The sequence below is a fragment of the Lacerta agilis genome, chromosome 5 (genome assembly GCF_009819535.1).
Source record: "Lacerta agilis isolate rLacAgi1 chromosome 5, rLacAgi1.pri, whole genome shotgun sequence".
NCBI classification, from domain to species: domain Eukaryota; kingdom Metazoa; phylum Chordata; class Lepidosauria; order Squamata; family Lacertidae; genus Lacerta; species Lacerta agilis.
Window position 1 is genome coordinate 53009366 of NC_046316.1, and position 17579 is coordinate 53026944.

The 17579-nt window shown below is 45.1% G+C and overlaps 1 protein-coding gene across 3 annotated transcripts in view; it reads right to left on the minus strand.

Annotated features, from left to right (window-relative positions):
* The window catches only part of TRIM8 (tripartite motif containing 8), a 72711-nt gene extending 55670 nt beyond the window's left edge, over positions 1–17041 (minus strand). Inside the window, exons 1-2 of one of the 3 annotated variants that reach the window (XM_033149791.1) lie at positions 17021–17041; positions 5624–6309 (exon numbers count right to left, since the gene is read on the minus strand). In XM_033149791.1, coding sequence (XP_033005682.1) covers positions 5624–6193 — 570 coding nt within the window. In that variant the 5' untranslated portion in view covers positions 6194–6309; positions 17021–17041. Of the gene's footprint in view, positions 1–5623; positions 6310–6515; positions 7458–9184; positions 9269–17020 lie in introns of those variants that run through there. The other 2 variants (XM_033149790.1, XM_033149789.1) reach the window with 2 other exon arrangements.
* Between the last annotated feature and the right edge of the window lie 538 nt (positions 17042–17579).

A 17579-nucleotide genomic window follows, 5' to 3' on the forward strand; every position in this document is an offset into this window, starting at 1 on the left:
TTGGATACAGCAAGGAAGGGGGTGTGGGGGCTATCCCTCTCAGGAACAGTCTCTTCCTATGCTTCTGATGTTCCCTGCACCTCTTCCCCCTGCTCGGACTCTTCCCCTTGCTCTAGCCCTGGCTCCTGCTTCACGGGGGGGGGGGGGCCACAAAACCCCATAAATCGCTGGCCCCTTCCCCTGGATGAGCCTCAGGAGGGAGCATCCCTATGTCTGAGACACAGCTTTGCCATTCCCTGACAGCATCTCACTGCAGCACTCACAAATGCTACACGAAGCAGCCCCTAATTGAAACACAATAAACATCCCTCGATTTTCTAGGAGCATTGGAAGCTGCATAATACACAGGCCTGCCTGGCTCAGCATCTTCTGCACCAGGGGGCAGGGCCAGAAGCCAAATGGGTGGAGCAACAGAGGCAGCTCATCTCTACAATACACAACATTCCAGGCGCACAAAAGTCAAAAAAGTTTCTATGTGCCCCTCTCTCCATCCAAGTAAGGCACATCACAAGAGTTCTAGGACACATTCCAGCAAGTACTTGAAGGGGGCACGGAGCAGGGCTGGTCAGGTGTAAAGCAACTAGAGAGGCGTGTGGAGGGTCACTTTCGATCCCTGGGGCTAAAGTTGCCACCCTGGTGTACCCTGACTGACTGGGAGCAGCTCTTCCAAGATTTCAAACAGGGGACATTCTCAACACTCCCCAGAGAGGTCAAGGATTGAAACTGGGACCATCTGCATGTCTGGTGGATGCTATGGCTCTTCCTAAATGTTTGGAACAGGGCAGTCCATATTTATTTTTTGCAGAACTGTAAAGTACTGCAAGCATCTTGACACAGCAACCCCCCCCCCCAATCTGGTTGGTCCCCATGAATACACACTGCTGGGCTAGCTTGCACCTCTGACCTGTTCCAGCAGGCTCTCCTTAGGCTCTCATTCATTTAAAAAAAGACTAACCTGCTCACAATGCTTGACCACAGGTCCCCAAACTAAGGCCCGGGGGCCGGATGCGGTCCAATCGCCTTCTCAATCCGGCCCGCGGACAATTCGGGCATCAGCGTGTTTTTACATGAGTAGAATGTGTCCTTTTATTTAAAATGCATCTCTGGGTTATTTGGGGAGCATAGGAATTCATTCATTTTTTTTTTCAAAATATAGTCCAGCCCCCCACAAGGTCTGAAGGACAGTGGACCGGCCCCCTGCTGAAAAAGTTTGCTGACCCCTGCACTTGACTAAAGGCTCAGTGGTGTATATAAGCCCTTTAACATACCTGGCAACAATCCAAGAGTTTGCATTTGATTTCTCCTCCCACCACCAGCTAAGTGTCTCCCATCTGCTGTTGTACCTGCCACTTCTTTACCCAAAATTAAGCCATTAAAATAGTCCTCCAGTATTGGAAGAAACACTCCAAGAAGATGCACCCTAAACTTTCACTTTTGAACGTTAGGTCCATGTGGGGAGCCCCTGAAGTGGAAAATGGCCTGGAAGGGAAAGCGGAAGGGGCAGAATAAAGTTTATACTAAAACTGGGTTATAATATAAATAAATAATATAATATTAATATAATATAATAATGCCTCCTTCTCATAGGACAGGATGCTTTTTTCTTTTTTTAAAAGCATGATAGAGATTGCTTAATATGCACAATGAAATCTGTGCAGCCTAAAATCACACGGATGTCCAAAAAGATAAAAGAGGTTTCCAGGGAAATTGCCACATAGGAGCATATGGGAACGGGATTTTTATTTTTCAAAAAGGAGGGCTGTGTGTGTTTGAGTGACACATACACACAGGGGGGGGAGAGGGAGGGAGAGAGCGAGCTTTTATGCAGAGCAGTAGAACAACAGTCAGGAGAAGGAACATCTCGGCATGCTAGTCAAAGGTGGCCATGAGAGACACAGTGGCAAGGCTGATGCTTCTTTAATGAAGTACTAACCTTCAAGCAAGGAAACTGGGAATGTAGCAGCACTCAAGACAGGAAGAGGCGCAGACTGCATCAGATACTGGCAGCCTAAGCAAGAGAGGCCAGTCCCTGCCCCCACTTCATTTACAGCTGAAATTTCAACAGTGGAGGAAAACAAAGGAAGGGCAGGGGGAAAGGGACACTCTTGAAAAGGAATGTGCAAGAGCAAGAGAGGCTACATATCCTTTGGCTCCATTCAGACGCATATTATGTGAAAAGACAACTGGGATGGGCATACCTCTAAGCTAGCAGTGCTCTTTCAGGGAGCAGCAGAGTGATGTAGCAGCTCAGCTCATTCAGAGCTTAAGCAAATATTCTATTCAGATATTATTGCATGGGAAGCCTCAACTTTAAAAACCTCATTACTTTCAGTGAGAAGTGGCAAACACAAGCTCAGGGGCGATTAAAAAGAGCTATAAGGAGACAAGTGAGCCTTCGTGCATTAAGTAGCTTACCACCCAAAAGGTGGTAGGTTTGGCAGAGCCAAGAGAAGCACACAAGCTACACTGTACCATAACTGTCAACTTTTCCCTTTTCTTGCGAGGAATCCCATTTGGAATAAGGGAATTTTCCTTTAAAAAGGGGGGGGGGAAAGTTGACAGCTATGCACTGTACAATGGGCAAGTTCTTTGCCAGCAGAAGAGAGAACAGAACCCAGATCTGCCCATCCCAGCAAAACAAGGACACAGAGTTCAGCCGCTGTAGCTGGTCCAGGCCGTCTCTGCTTATTCAGGCAAATCCCCAGTGGAGATTCTGGAAGGACTTTTGCGCAACCCGAGCAGAATGCAGCCCAACTACTAAAAACAGGGAGAGAATAAAAGGAGACTGGCCGTAGCTTCCACATTAAAAAGCCTGCAGCAAAAGAAAGAAACCCCAAACAGAAACTTCTAGCAGAAAGATGGGTGTGGACCCAGCTAAAAAATTCCTTAAAATTGACTCATTAAGAACAAGCTCTCTCTAAACTGAATTGCCACTGGGATTTGCCAGTCTCAATTCACCAGTCACGTCATCACCAGGCCTCTCCCAGATCTGGGGGGGAAAGGCATCTTTTCTGCTTAACCCAGCATTCCTCCCTCTTCTCCCTCATGGGTGCCTATTAATAGAAAGAAAGGAGGGGGAAGGGAGAAAACAACCCTTTGAGCTTCCTAGCAGCCTAGCTAGATCTTCCTTCTTCCTGTGTGGGCGTGGTGGAGCCGCTGGCACCTCCAAGGAGATCTTTTGGCTTCCCCCCCCCCAAAAAAGGGGGGAGAGAAAACAGCCTTCCTGTTCAAGCTCACAGGCTCCTCTTTCTGCCCCGAAAATCCCCACAAGGACCTGGCTGTCCAATTGGAAAATAATGAGATAGCAAATTTTATTTACAACTCCTCTCTCTCTTTCTTTCTTTCTTTCTCTCCCTCCCCTCCCCTCCGCTTTTTAATGGCTTAAATCGTGAGTCATTTTGGCACTGTTAGAATACACAGGAAGTTGTCCCTGTTTTACAGGCACCAATGTTCATTTGTTGTTAAATATTTATCCTACACAACCATGCCTGAAGAGAAGCTTAGAGCCTGTTTGCACCGCTTTGAGGTTTCAAGGCAACAGGAATCGGGTCAGAAAGAAGAGGCAGGGGCCTAAGCGGAGAGGAGCAAAGGGGGGGGGAGGCCTAGGCAGCCAAGCTTGGGAAAGAAGTTGCCTCACGGCACCTGCCTGCCTGTTTGACTTATGCCACATAGTCAGGCTCACATCCTTGAAGTAAATCAGAAGTAATCTGCCATAAAATCTCCCTCCCTACTTCCAAGGTCTCCTTCACCAATGCAGATTAGAACCATAAGCATGTGTAAATGGAAGTGGGGTCTGTGTGTGTGTGTTATGGTTGAAAATAATCTTTTAACAGTCTTCAGTCACCTTTTTCCACTATTGGCCAGGCCATGTTGCTGCAACTACATTAAATGACCCTGAGGATGCATCCCTCAGTCAACCTTCATGGATCCTTATGGAGGTATTCTGTCACAATCCCCCAATTTCTGCATGTGCAACACCAACCAATAATGCCATTATCTCAGGTTTCGACTTAATATCCAAAAGCCAGAGATATTTGAATTACAAATATCTCCTTTTCCATTCCTCACACACACACCCCACCCTGTTCCACTGATGGGACATAATGCTACCCTGAACCTGCTGGGCATTTAGGCAGTCATGCCAATGAAACTCCCTTTCTCCCGACCCTAAAGAATGGCTTGTCACTGGGATAAGCCTTCCCATCTGGATGGTTCAGAAAGGAGAAATGGCCTCCCACCTCTCCCCTCCAGAGCATGAAGCCAAGGCAATGATGAGAGAGGGACGGAGGTCATATGGAATTCCCCCCCCCCCCTTCTCAGCAGCTTGGCCCAGAAAGGACAGGGAAGGGAGGGAGGAAGATGGAGAGTTGACATTGACAAGCCTTACAATAGGAGAGCTGCATTGTAATCAAGGCCTGGCTCCCAACCCCTGGGAGAAAAAGCTGCCCGAAACCAGATTTCAGAGCACTCAGCCGCCCAGTCCATTGGATTTCCCCTCTGCTCCATTCTTGTGGGAGAGAAGCAGAGGGGTTGGGCCTGTCAAAAAGCTTCCCAAGGCAAGCCAGAGAGCAAAGGGAGGCTTATTTAATTAAAAACAAAACAAAACAAAACAACAATGTGGGGGCAGGAGTTGCCAAGCATCATTTGCAGCACTTGCTGACCACTGAGAAGAATTATCTACAGGGAGAACCCTTTTATACCTGCTAATAGGCCTGTGCTTATCTCTTAACTATATACAAATGACCTGCAGCTTTAGCAGATTTCCTCCTATTCTCCCAATTGTTTGCGGAGCAGTTAGAAGATTTGAAGGTCCTATTGTTTTCACAGGGTGACAAACAACCTCAGAGACCACCACCACACAACCCATCCCCCCACTATTGTTTGAATGGCCACATTCAAATTGAAAGCACTACACACACACACAGAGAGAGAGAGAGAGAGAGAGCTTTACCCGCTTCCCTTCCCCCATCACATCCTGTTCAGTGAGGGTCTATTTCCCTTGATGCATTTCTAATGAGGCCTGAAAAGATCATGTCAGCTTTTGTTTACTTCCTCGTTTTCAGCACATCTAAGATGTCAGCACAAGCACTGGTAAAGGTGGAGCAAGACTGCGCACAGCAACCCACAGAAAACCCTTATTGGCACTGATGGGAAAATATTTTCTCTAGGCCTTGCAAAAATAAATAAAAAATAAACAGAAATAGAAAGGTCACCTTTAGACAGAATGGCTCCTTATTGTAAAAGGCAACATTTGAGCAGAAGGGGCAGCCTTTCTCATTAAGGATAAAACCGTTCCTGGCAGAACTAGAGGTTAAAAAGAGCTGCTGGGCCAATATTGATCCAGTTGATGTGCAATCGAGAAAACTGGAGGGGAGGGGGATACACGGTTTCATTGCACCACCAGTTATTATTTACCTTGTCTCAGCAGTGCCTTCTTGGGCCTCTAATCAGGCCTGGCAGATCTAATGGGTTTGGGTCGGGGGGGGGGTGGACTTTTATAAACTGGATACCCTCTGGGGCAGAGAATTTACTTTTTGAGCTTCTCTTGCATGGCACCACACACTCTGCTAGTACCTTCCAGACCAAAACCAGCAACAACATTGAGGCAATTTTCCACACTTACCCTGATCTCATTGCGCCGGATCTCCACGTCACACACCGAATGCCCTTGGTGTGCCCCACTGTAGTAGCAACAAAACTGGCAGACCGCAACCTGCTCAGCCTCGCAGTGGTACAACCGGTAGGCATTGTGCTGGGGGCAACTCCAGGCCCTGACATCATCCGCCTCCACCAGGAGGTGCCCACGTGCTGTGGAGGGCTGCTGCAGGTGTGTCTGAACATGAGACTGGCAGCAGGGAGCTTCGCACCTCAGGCAGATCTTCTGGGCAGGCAAAGGTGGCCCACGACGGCAGAAGACACAGTGTAAGACGGAGGGAGTCTTTTCCAGGTTGAGAGAGTTGAACTTCTCCACAATGTTGGTCAGCTTTAAGTTCTTCTCGAGGTTGGGCTTCTGGTTGTAGGCCTGATTACATTCAGGACAACGCACAAGCCCTGTCTCTTTGGCCCATGCCTCTCCTATGCATCCTCTACAGAAGTTGTGCTTACAAGGAAGCTGGACAGGTTCCACAAAGACATGCAGGCAAATGGGGCATATAAGTTCTTCTTCAAAACAGTTCTTCCAGTTTTCAGCCATGTCTCACACCAACAGATTTTTATTTTCAGCAATCTCTCTTTAAAAAGTCAGTTTTTGGTCTACTAACGCAGATGGTGATGAGTTTCCACTTTTGCAACAGAAAGGCCACTAAGTTGCTAATGAACAAAAAAAAAATTAAAATTGAGAATTATCTCCTAAGATTCCAGGTAAAACAACACACACAGACACACCAGAAAACCCAGCAGCACAATCCAATAGGAACAATTAAGTTAACAATAAAAGCTTGCAATGTTTAAAATCAAACAATCTTTAACTCAAAGTTTCAACTTTTGATTCTAAAAAGCAAAAGCAAAAAACTTACCGAGAACTGAAAAAATTCCATACAAAATCCAGAATGGAGTCCAAATGCCATATAAACCTTCTAAGTTAAACACTGCCAAATTATTGTGACTTTCTGCCCAAGATTTGATATTTTAAAAGAACTTGTCTCTCTCCTGACTAAACTCAAAATAATTGCTTTTCAAATTATTTGTCCTCCCATCAAAGAGTCAAAATGCAAGTCTTTAATTAAACCACAAAAAAGTTGGGAGATACAATCCAAACGCAAGACGAGCTAACTTCTAATGCAGCTGAATGGTGCAATATATATATATATATTCTTCATTGGCTTTGGAACAGTGCAATCTCAGTAGGAAGACGGGTCAATCATTCGGATGAAATTCCAGCCCAGAGCCAAAGGGACCCTCCCATCCTTTGCTCCTTTCACAAATAGGAATGAAGAGAAGAGGGGGAGGACAACCCAGGAGGGTGGAAACCACTGAAGACAAATTCAACCCAGAGAATCAACCTGCTCACAATACCTCGTGGGATTTCTGCCTTCTTAAAATCTGCCTCGATTTTTATTTTAGCAAGACTGAAATGGAAACAATCCTCCCCCAATCCAAAAACCCTTGGTCTTTTGGAAAGTGATGGGTTGCTCTTGCTGGAAGGAAAACAAGTATGCCTTGATCAAACTGAATAGGAATTTCTCAACTGCTAATGAAGAGCCCAGCCCCCGCCTCTTCCCCTTTGCTTCTCTGTTTTCCTTCTGACATGAAAGCTATTTCTCCTTTTGGAACCAGCCTGCAAAAAAAAAAAAAAAAACCGGAGGGGGGAGGAGAGAGAGGAGAGGAGAGACAGCACCAGCTTAAAGGGAACTGCTGAAATGTACAATTCCAAGAGGACACAGTCAGTCCTCAGCCATTTTGAGCTGATTTTTTTTAATTGGTAGATTTTTAAAATTTATTTTAGAAAGTACAGTAGAAACAAATCTATTTTTTTTTTAAAAAAAACAAAACAGGAGGGGTAGAAGGGATCGATGGCACCACCCTGCAAAGTGTGCGCCTGGTGGGGGGGGGGGAGAAGCAGGGAAAGGGAGGGTTTTAAATTGAGTTTATACAGCCGCAGCTGCTGTTCCTTTTAGCTTTTATCATCAGATCAAAAAAAACCCCTACATACTCCTCACAACCACCTCCAGCCATCTTGGGTCTCCCCCCATCTTTTAAATAAAATTCTATTTTTAAAAAAACTGTGTGTGTGTGTGTGTGTGTGTTTTATAAATATATATATACTGTATATATCTATATATACGCACAAACACATACACACAGGCACGCACCTCTATCTTCCGCACCTCTTTCTAATGCTCCCTCAGTCACAAACAACAAGAATTAACTAATAGACCAATGGATCAGACGATCTTTCACCTTTGCCACATGCAAGAGAAACAAACAACATAGAATAGACCCACGATTTCAACCCGAGAGAAAAAGACACCACGAAAATTAAAGGGGGGGGGGTCGGATGCAGAGGAGAGGTATCTTATTGCCACGCTATCACGCAGAACGAAAGCAGGGAATAATATAGACGTTCCGGATCACGTAAACTGGGCGATAGGGGTGGAAAATAGGTTTATATGTCTGATTATTCAGATTCAATACATCCCCACCCGGGGGGAAAACAAAACCCTATATATAGATTTTATTTTTTAAAAAAACCTTTTCCTGATGCAAGGCGCAGGATGGAGGAGCTAAGCGAAGAGCTCTCTTTCCCCAGCATACATACAGCCTATTTTTAAAAAAACCTATTAGCCCCCCTCCCCTCAAGGTTTGCAAAATAATGCGAGAACGAGCCGGGGTGAGAGAGAGAGAGAGAGAGAGAGAAAGAGAGAGAGCGGATGGCACAATAAAAATTAATCGAGGTCTTTTGCGTAGATCGTCGGGGTGGCAATCAAGGTGAAGGGGGGTTGCCTATAGGAATAGGTAGCGATTCCGCCGCCGCCTCTTCCTCTCCTCTTCTTCTCCCAGGGGCGGTGAAAGCGCATTAGGGTCGGTGTGAAAGGGGGGAGAGGGTGGGGTGGGGGTGGGGGGTATGAAGGAACTCAAGGGCGGAAGGATGACTAAAGATCAAGGGCGCATCGCAGGATTTCCCCTTCTCCTTCTCCTCTCCCCCCGCCCTCCCCGGCTCGGCTTTAAAGGAACAGCGGCTCAACCCGATCCCGGCTTCGCGTCGCCCGAGCAGCAGGGCCCCTTTAACCGATCAATAAGCCAACCGATCGATCGATCAATCAATCAATCAATCGGCTCCGATAAATCACGAAACGTGAAGTCCTCCAGAGGAGCAAGGACAAAAAGGGGGGAGGGAGGAAAAAGAAGGAAGGAGGGAGAGAATCGGGAGTCCAATCCGGAGGGAGCCGCTGTCTCAGTCCCGGGCCTCGCCTCGCCTCGCCTCGCTCCCCTCCGCCGGGTCTGCGCCCAGCCCAGCCCTGCCTAGCCCCAGCCGCCGCAGCCACAGCCAGCCCCCTCGCTGCCCGGCTCACTCGACTCTCAGCGGCTACCGCCGCGGCGCTGCTCAACCCCTTCTCCGAGGCCTCACGTGACCCGCCACAATTTGATACATTAAACACAGCGCGTCCGGCCTCCCTTAAAGGGGCGACGGCGACGGAGGGGCCCCGAAGCAGGCCGCTCGCTCGGGGCCCGCGGTCGTACTTACTCGGGAGCCGGGAGCCACTAGGAGCGCCTCCGCCCTGCCGGAGGGGAGCCAGCCATTGCTGAGCTTCCCCGGCTCTGCTTGCCAGATGTCGGGGGTGTGAGTCACAGTGGGTCACACTACACACACGCCAGGAAGGGGGGGGGTAAGAAACGTGCCCAGGTGTACCTATCTAATAAGCACAAGACCTGCTTTCTCACAATGCGTACTGCATGCATATGTATACAACATATTACCGGCGGCATACCGCACTGGGTACACCTACCAGCTGCCTTGCCGAGGGCGACCGGGGCTCGGTAAAGTGAAGCGACAGACGTGAAAGATAAGAAGACCTTGTGCACCACGAGGGGAAGGGGAAGCTGGCTGCTGCCGAATCAGGTCCTTGGTCCATCCATTCCAGCATTTGCTCTGAGGAGGAGCACCTCCTCCAAGGTTTCAGGCAGCAGGGCCTTTCCTTGGCTTAGAGGGAGATGGCAGGGATCAAAGCAGGGGTTTCTGCGCGCAGAGCACGTGCGCTACCACTGAACTGCAACCCTTTCCCAATATCCCAAACGGGACTGCTGACAGGTGCAGCAAGATGGGAGCAGGATGTATCTAAGCATATTCATATTATTATTATTATTATTATTATTATTATTATTATTACTACTACTACTACTACTGTATGTCTATGCAAGAAAATCATCCTCTGCACGTAGCAATGAAAGTTGGAGGTCCCCTAAGTGCATCCATTGTTTATTAAATTCCGCAGACCTATCCTATCCCCTGCTTAATTTGGCCTGTAGAATATATCATCTTTTATGAGAGGCTCCTATTATTTAGTGTCAGCCTAGTGCCAGGTGCTGTACAGGTCTTAATTATGTGATCTCAGTGCCCAGATGATTTAAGCTGTCTGAGCTAAAGAATGCCTGACAGGAGCTGCAAAGAAGCTGGAGTAGCATGTAGTGCCAAGAGATTAATATATACAGATTTGGCGTAGATGGAGAATAGACTGTGGGTGTTTTCCAGGTGGGTAGGAAAGTAACATTTTGAAAAGAAACCTTCCCCAAAAAAATTCAATTAAGTATGCCAGTCCTCTTTGAAGCATGTTGTTTCTAGCCTGCTTCAGACTGGGAGCACTATTTAGAGAAGTTAAGTTGGGATGATGGTCACCCATACTGCGCACGCACACATCCCACTGTACTAAAGTCTCTAGTTAGAGGTTTTGTAGATATTTGTAAGTCTTCCAAAGCCTTTCTGAACAGATGTCACAATGCGGTACCAAAAAAAAATAGTATGTGCATCCTGGGAAACAATGTTTCTCACACCACTTTAAACTGCCTTCTCGACTTCAGTAAGAAATTACTTTATCATATAAGAGGGAACATATAGGACATATTTTATATCAGAAGGCATTCCTCCCCCCATATATTAATACATATATATTAATATACATTTAGAATTGTTAACTGCATAGTGTCAAGGGCAATATGAAACTAAACCAAGGAAGCAGTGGAGACAACAGAATAAATCTAATTGGGTCCGTTTAGACCAGACCTAATAATCCCTTGCTGCTCCTTCACTAACTAGTTAACTTCCATGCAGGTTGCATGCTGTGAGGTTCCCTGCTGGAGACTCCAGCTCTAGTTTGCAATGCTTTCAGCAGGTATTTAGAATGAGTTGGATAGGAACACTCTAGGATTAGGAGGAGCATTTACCCTTCTAGTTAAAGGACTGAAGCTCTGTAAGGATCACTTTGTCTATTACCCAGCAGTGGCAAACAACTAACACTCTCTCTCCACATTTCCAGTTCTCATGAGAAAAGGGAAGCATGCGTTTTCCTCTCAGCCAAATTCATGCACTCCCAGTGTGGACACAGCACATGCATTTGGCATGGAGATGCTCACACAAGTTTATTTGTGTGAGAGACTCGCAGTTCTGTCATCACTTCTAGGTAATATGCAAAAAGATCCTGATAATTTAATGCATTGGTAGCAGCTGCAGTCACATTAATTGCTGTTAATTAAGTACTCCAGTTTTCCATCAGTATCTATGTAAAGAAAATCTCATAGGTGTCCCCTACTCTTTTAATAAAGGGAGGATATGTTTTGTTTTGTTTTGTTTTGTTTTGTTTTTTAAGTAGCCTTTCCATTTACTTCTGCTTGGGAGAATAGTATTATAAATATCAAAACAGCCTGCACTGTCCTTTTAAGACATATTTTCCTGGAATACTTGGCACTGCTGCTAGATTGTCCAGATTTGAGGTAGATTCCAGTAACTTTCCTCCACTGCGTCCTGATTTTTGCAGTCATGATGCAATGGCTTCCTTGTGGGAAGGTAATACCTAGTAGATTCCAGTGCCACCATGGTTTTGACAAGCTTCAAATAACATAATAGATCATTGTTTTTAAGTCATACTCAAATGGACACTGTGAACCCTACCCTTACCATATATATATACACAACCCGCATTGATCCTGCAATCAGTTTATCTGAAATGTGGATGGATGGGGGCCCAAAACACGTCAAAATGGGATCTATGTGGGTATGACAACTAGACAACTTGATTATCTTAGCAGATTAAGAGCACTAAAAACAAACTCATAACCCACTTCCTTTAGGATTTGCAATTCCTATAAGGTCATTATAGATTATTTTTTTAAAAAAGAAAAAAGTAGGCAACAGATAAGGTTTTATAACAGAGTGGGGGAAATGCAGTTCTTGATGTTGCTGAACTACAGCTTCCATCATCTCAGTCCTTTGGTCATGCCAGTTGGGGTTAACGAAAGCTGGAGTCTAACAACATCTAGAAGGCCACAGGTTACCCTCCTTTGTTTTATGCAATTCCAATGCAACCCAAGGAACTTTAAGGCAGAAGAAAATGTGTCTACCAAAAGAAGCTCAGCAGCCTTATAAAAATACAATCTTCAAGTTCTTTAGGGAAGCCATTATAGCTAAAATGGTTTAAAACAGGTCTCAAAACAATTTATAGTTATAGTGTAGGGGGCACTCATGAGAGGGCCAGTCTTTCCCACCAACCATTCTAGCTAGGAAGCAGGTTCAATCAAATGAATTTTGAAATGCTTGGCTTTTAGGTCCTAAATCCAGCCCTCTTAAAACCAAAAGCCACATTTCCAACATACTACAGGTACGTCTTAAGGCTGTTTTAACATGCTTTTTCAAAAATGATCCAAAAGGGATTTTTTCTTAAAGAAACTATAAATGCCACCTATTGTTTTCTTCTGTTTTCTGAAGATTGAGCAATCCCCCTCTCCTTTGGAAGTGAACACAGTGGTATATCTGTTATCAGAACTTTCATGCCAATCTTCTTATCAGCAGCAACTTTTCCCACGACGTGGGGGAGAGGGTTATGAGACCAAATCCTGGAAAATATGCAGGGTGTAATATACTTTTCTAATGTGTTGGCCAGAAGAAAAATGCGCAAATGAGCAAAACTGCTGATTTTAATTGAGCAGAATTAATTAATACATAGTACCTAGAAGGAACAGGATACTCCAAGGTTACTGATCCTCCTCCTACTGATTGAGTTAAGAGAAGAATAGAGATTGAATGGCAGGTTACTTCCAGAAAGTAAGGCTCATGTAGGTACAGTTTGTATATTCAGTAAGCCAAGCCTCCTTCAGGATTTAAGAAGTGTGGGGAAGCTTTAGCCTTCCAGAATTGCTGAACTACAACACTCATCATCCCTGGGCATTGGCTATGCTTGCTGAGGCAGATAGGAGTTGTAGTTTGGCAACATCTGGAGGGCCAGAGGTTCCCCACACCTGGAACAGAGGGACCCTTTGAGTTACAGGTTTTATCTAAATTCTCACTGCTAATTCTGTCTGTTATATGAAACACTGATGCAGCTATATATTATGCAGCTATATATTGACTGAATTAAAAAGGTATGCCAAATAAAACCTGTGTTACCAGCCCATGACTGCCAACAGGTCTCAGTCCAGTGCTTTCCAGTCAGTGCTAAACCAACTGCTTAATTTAGTATAATACAAATGATATTGTCTAACATTCAGACCAAAGTATAAGAAATCTAACCTGTGAAATCCAGTTCCTGGAGATCAAATGTCATGAACGTAAGCGATTCTCATAGCAGATCTTGGACCAAGAGGAGGCAGGATCGACAACTTTCCCAAATACATGCTGCGCAAGACTTTATTTGGAAGTTCAACTTAGGTCAACAGCACTTCTGGTATAAGTGTGCATTGGATTTTAACTTTGTTATTTTATTATCCTTGTTTGCAGCTAAAGTAGCATTTGGTTATGATGTACTTAATGTAACTTCCACCTCCACTGTTGTTCTTCCTCAGCTAACCAACCCACCTTAAAAAACCAAAAACAAATAAATAATCCATTCTAAAGTTGGACTGTGTGATGACAACATTAGTTTAACCAATTGCCATTCCACTTGTCTTCATTAATTTTCATGTTTGAAACACATTTAGTGGGCTCAGTGAACGAGAGAGAATTTTAATCTGATGAGAAATCTGTTGGACCTTGATTTAAATCCCTGCCTAGTAAGAAACTTACTGAGTTAGCTTAGAGCAGAAGTGGGGAAACTTTGGCCCTTCAGATGTTGCTGGACTACAACTCCCATTGACCATGCTTGCTGGGGCTGATGGGAGTTGTAGTTCAGCAACATTTAGAGGGCCAAAGGTACCCCACACCTGACTTTAGATCAGTGATGTGGAACCCTCGGCACTCCAGGTGTTATTGGACTACATTCCTGCTATGAAGCACTCCTAAATACATCCAGTGTTTGTTATGATAGCCTGCATCTCAGAAGGAAGTTCTGATTTTGGCTTGGAGAGGCCTCAAGGGAAACTCCATTGCAGAAAGCCAAACTCACATGTTCCAAAAGCAGCTGATGAATTTGTTGTCACTGTAAATCTCTGCCATCCCTCCCTTCTCATTGGTCAATTTAAAAATAAGCAAGAGAGCATTAGGCTCACTCCTTCTAGAAGTATTCAACCAAGATATAGGCACCTACATGTCATTCCTTCCATCCCACTCACTGACAATTACTAACCAAGTAGTTTTCACCAGCCTAAGGCTCTTGCAAGAGCCCAAAAGATGTGTTAAGCCTTTTCCCCATCTCACTGGAACAGCAGAATAAGATACATTTCTAAAAGCCATTATGCAAAAAATTTAAACTCTTCCTGATTGGCACTCATTCACTGTCAGGAAGAGAGGATTTATGTCAAGTATGGGAAAGCTTTGGCCTCAACTCTCTGCACAGGAACTCCTCTGTGTGGACTCCTTCTCCTTTCTATATTACTTACTGGTGCTGAAGATGTTTTATTACCTCCACCACACCAAGTCCCAGTCTTGCAGAACAAGGAAAGGTATTAAATCTCCCCCCATCCCTCTGTCCCCAGTCAACCCATCAGTTGCGGAAGCCCTCCTTCCCCTCTCTGTTCAACTCCCATCAGGTCCCTCTTTCTGTGAGAGACCTGCTCTCTTTATTCCCCTTGCCATGCCCATGCTCCAAACCCAATTGCTTTCTTCTTATTCTTGCCCTAAAACCACCCCCAAAATCCCACAGAGTCACTACCCAATCTTCCCTGACAACCTCCCATTCACTCTCTACAAAACAAGCAGCAATACTCTCAACACCCATTTTCCCCTCCTAGCACCACTTTCAACCCTTTAGCCCAGGGGTCCCCAAACTAGGGCCCACAGGCCAGATACGGCCCATGTGAGCCAGTTATCCGGCCGCTCTTAGTGGCACGGTGCGGTACGGCTGCCCATCTCCAGGTCGGCGCGGTGCCGTAAATAGCGTGTGCACATGCGTACAGGCCTCTGCAAACCCGAAAATGCACTGGAAATGACACTTGCGCATGCGCAAAAGCTATTTCCGGTGCCGCGCCAACCCAGAAAGTGCGGCAGAAAAAGCAAGTGCACACGTGTATGGGCGCGCACTCCCCCGCCTTCCAGCCCGCCACACAATCTGCGCTGGAGGAACTGGCCCAAGGCTGGATAAGTTTGCCGACCCCTGCTTTAGCCAAATCTCTCCCCACCCCAACCTTGTCTGGGCTCATCCTATTTCCCTTTTCCCGTAGGAATGCTTCTAAAAATAACTCTTGCACTAGTTTTAACTCTCCTAAACGCAGACTAGCATTAGTGTGCTGTCTATTGATTTTGTTCTATATTTTTAGTAAATGTGCTAATTCCCTTTTCAGGCAATGAGCTAATTTGGACTTAATAAAATTTACTTTTGATTTATCTCTGTTGTCTGTGTTAACCATTGGGGTGCCAAATTTTGGAGTGTGTCCAGGTCTCAGCATCAAAAGATCCCTAGACTTGAGTGTTAGAATACATGTGATAATTTTGTCCCACACACACACAAAAAGGATCAGTCAGTAGAGTATGAGTCTTAATCTCAGGGTTGTGCGTTCTAGCCCCATATTGAGCACAGATTCCTGCACTGCCAGGGGTTGGACTAGATGACCCTCGTGGTCCCTTCTGACTCTACAATTCTATGATTCCAATTGCAGGCTTCCATGCAAACTGCAGACTTCCTAACAGTGCCCATCATCTCTGACCTTAGTTCATGTGGTTGGGGCTAATGGGAGTTGAAATCCAATAACATTTGTAGGGCCACAAGTCCCCTGCCTCTGACACATGTAGAGCTCTCATCCTGCATACTAAAGTATAGCTACTACTAACCATATTAAAAGTTGTTTTCCCCCCCGCAGATTATTTGTGAAAACCCTATCATGAACATTCTGCTGTATGTGATCCAAGAGAAATATATTAGGCTTCCCTCCACCTTGACTTATTTGATTTTTATATCAAAATATTTGAAATGCAGCAAATATGTTGGGTTCAACCTCCCAATTAAAAGTCAAACCCTTGCCCAAGGGGTTCACAATTCACATAGGCAGGATTGATCTGTAAATGGGCTAATTCCCTTTGATTTGTAATCATATGGTATTATATATTACCATAGCATCTTCCAGCTGAGGAGTTGAGTGCACTGTGTTGATGTCAGCAAATTAAGCCCTAGAATGCCCTGAAGGCAGGTAATCATCACTCCTGTTTTACAGGTGAGGAAACCAAGGCTGACATTTTCAGAAGCAGCTGCTGATCTCCAGCTCTTAGCAATGCATCCATTACTTTACTTCAAACTGGTACCTAGATCAGATGTTGTTGGACTCAACTCCCATCAGTCCCAGCCAATATAGCTAATAGTCAAGGATGATGTGATCCTGCAACATCTGGAGGTCCACAGGTTCCCACCTCAGATCTAGAGTTTATTGAAGAATCAAGCATAAGCCATATCCTTTTTGGTATCAATATATGGACCTCTTTAAAATCTTCCTGTACTCTGCTTAGCTAGGATCATAATGGCCATCAAGCGTAGGAAAACTTTCCAACCTTTCCATGCTCCCCCAAAGATCTCACAAGCTCCAAATGGTACAAAGTCTAGCCTTGATTCTATGCTGGGATGGGGATTATGTGGCCCTCCAGATGTTGTTTGACTACAACTCCCATCATGCCACACCATTGGCCATATGGCTGGGGCTGATGAGAGTTGGAGTTCAATAACATCAAGTTCCTAACTCTATCTTTATGGGTTAGGTCAGTTCTAAGTCTGGACATTGTGCTGCTGATCTACTCTTTGTCCCAGGATTGTTTGAACTGACAAATTCTGGCAACAGCCATACTAGGATCCATGGAAAAGGCATCCTCTGAATTGCGAGGCTCTATCCAAGATGGATCAGAAACAAGCAAAAAGAATCATGCCAGCGGCCATCTGTTTGCCAGACAGTGGCACAGGCAATTGAACCAATCACAGTGAAATTTCTAAGTTGAGAGGAAGTCAGGCTATATACTCACCTGCTAGCCAGAGAGATAGATGTTGTCATTCAGGTTCAGTGTGCCCATATGTTCTAGTTTGGGATCCAATAATGTATACCTGTACCTGCTTAGAGGCAGAGAATATAAGAACATTATTTGAAGGCCTCATTCTTCTGAAGCAGTTGTTGTAGTGGTCACTTCAACTACACTATTTGAGGTGCAGAAGGTTAGACTAAATTGTTGATGATGTTGAGTGTATCACATGGAGTAGGAAGAGTGAAGGTACATTATGCCAAAGGAGCACAAAGAATAGTTTGGATCTTAGAACAATCCAGCAACATGACCTTGAAGAGCTGGAACTTCCGAAGATACAATATATATTTTATAAATGGCAGTGGTGGGGAGATTAGTAATATTATTTCTTCAGTTGCAACCAAGTGAGTTAGCTTTCTTTTTACAGTGAAACAAGTTACTAATTCACAATTTCTTAACTAGGTCATGATCCCAGTTGGGGATTTCTTGAAAATATATCCCCTCTGTGTGTGGGTTTGTGCTTTTTCAAAAGCCTGCCTGCCTGCCTAAGAAGACTTGGTAAAAC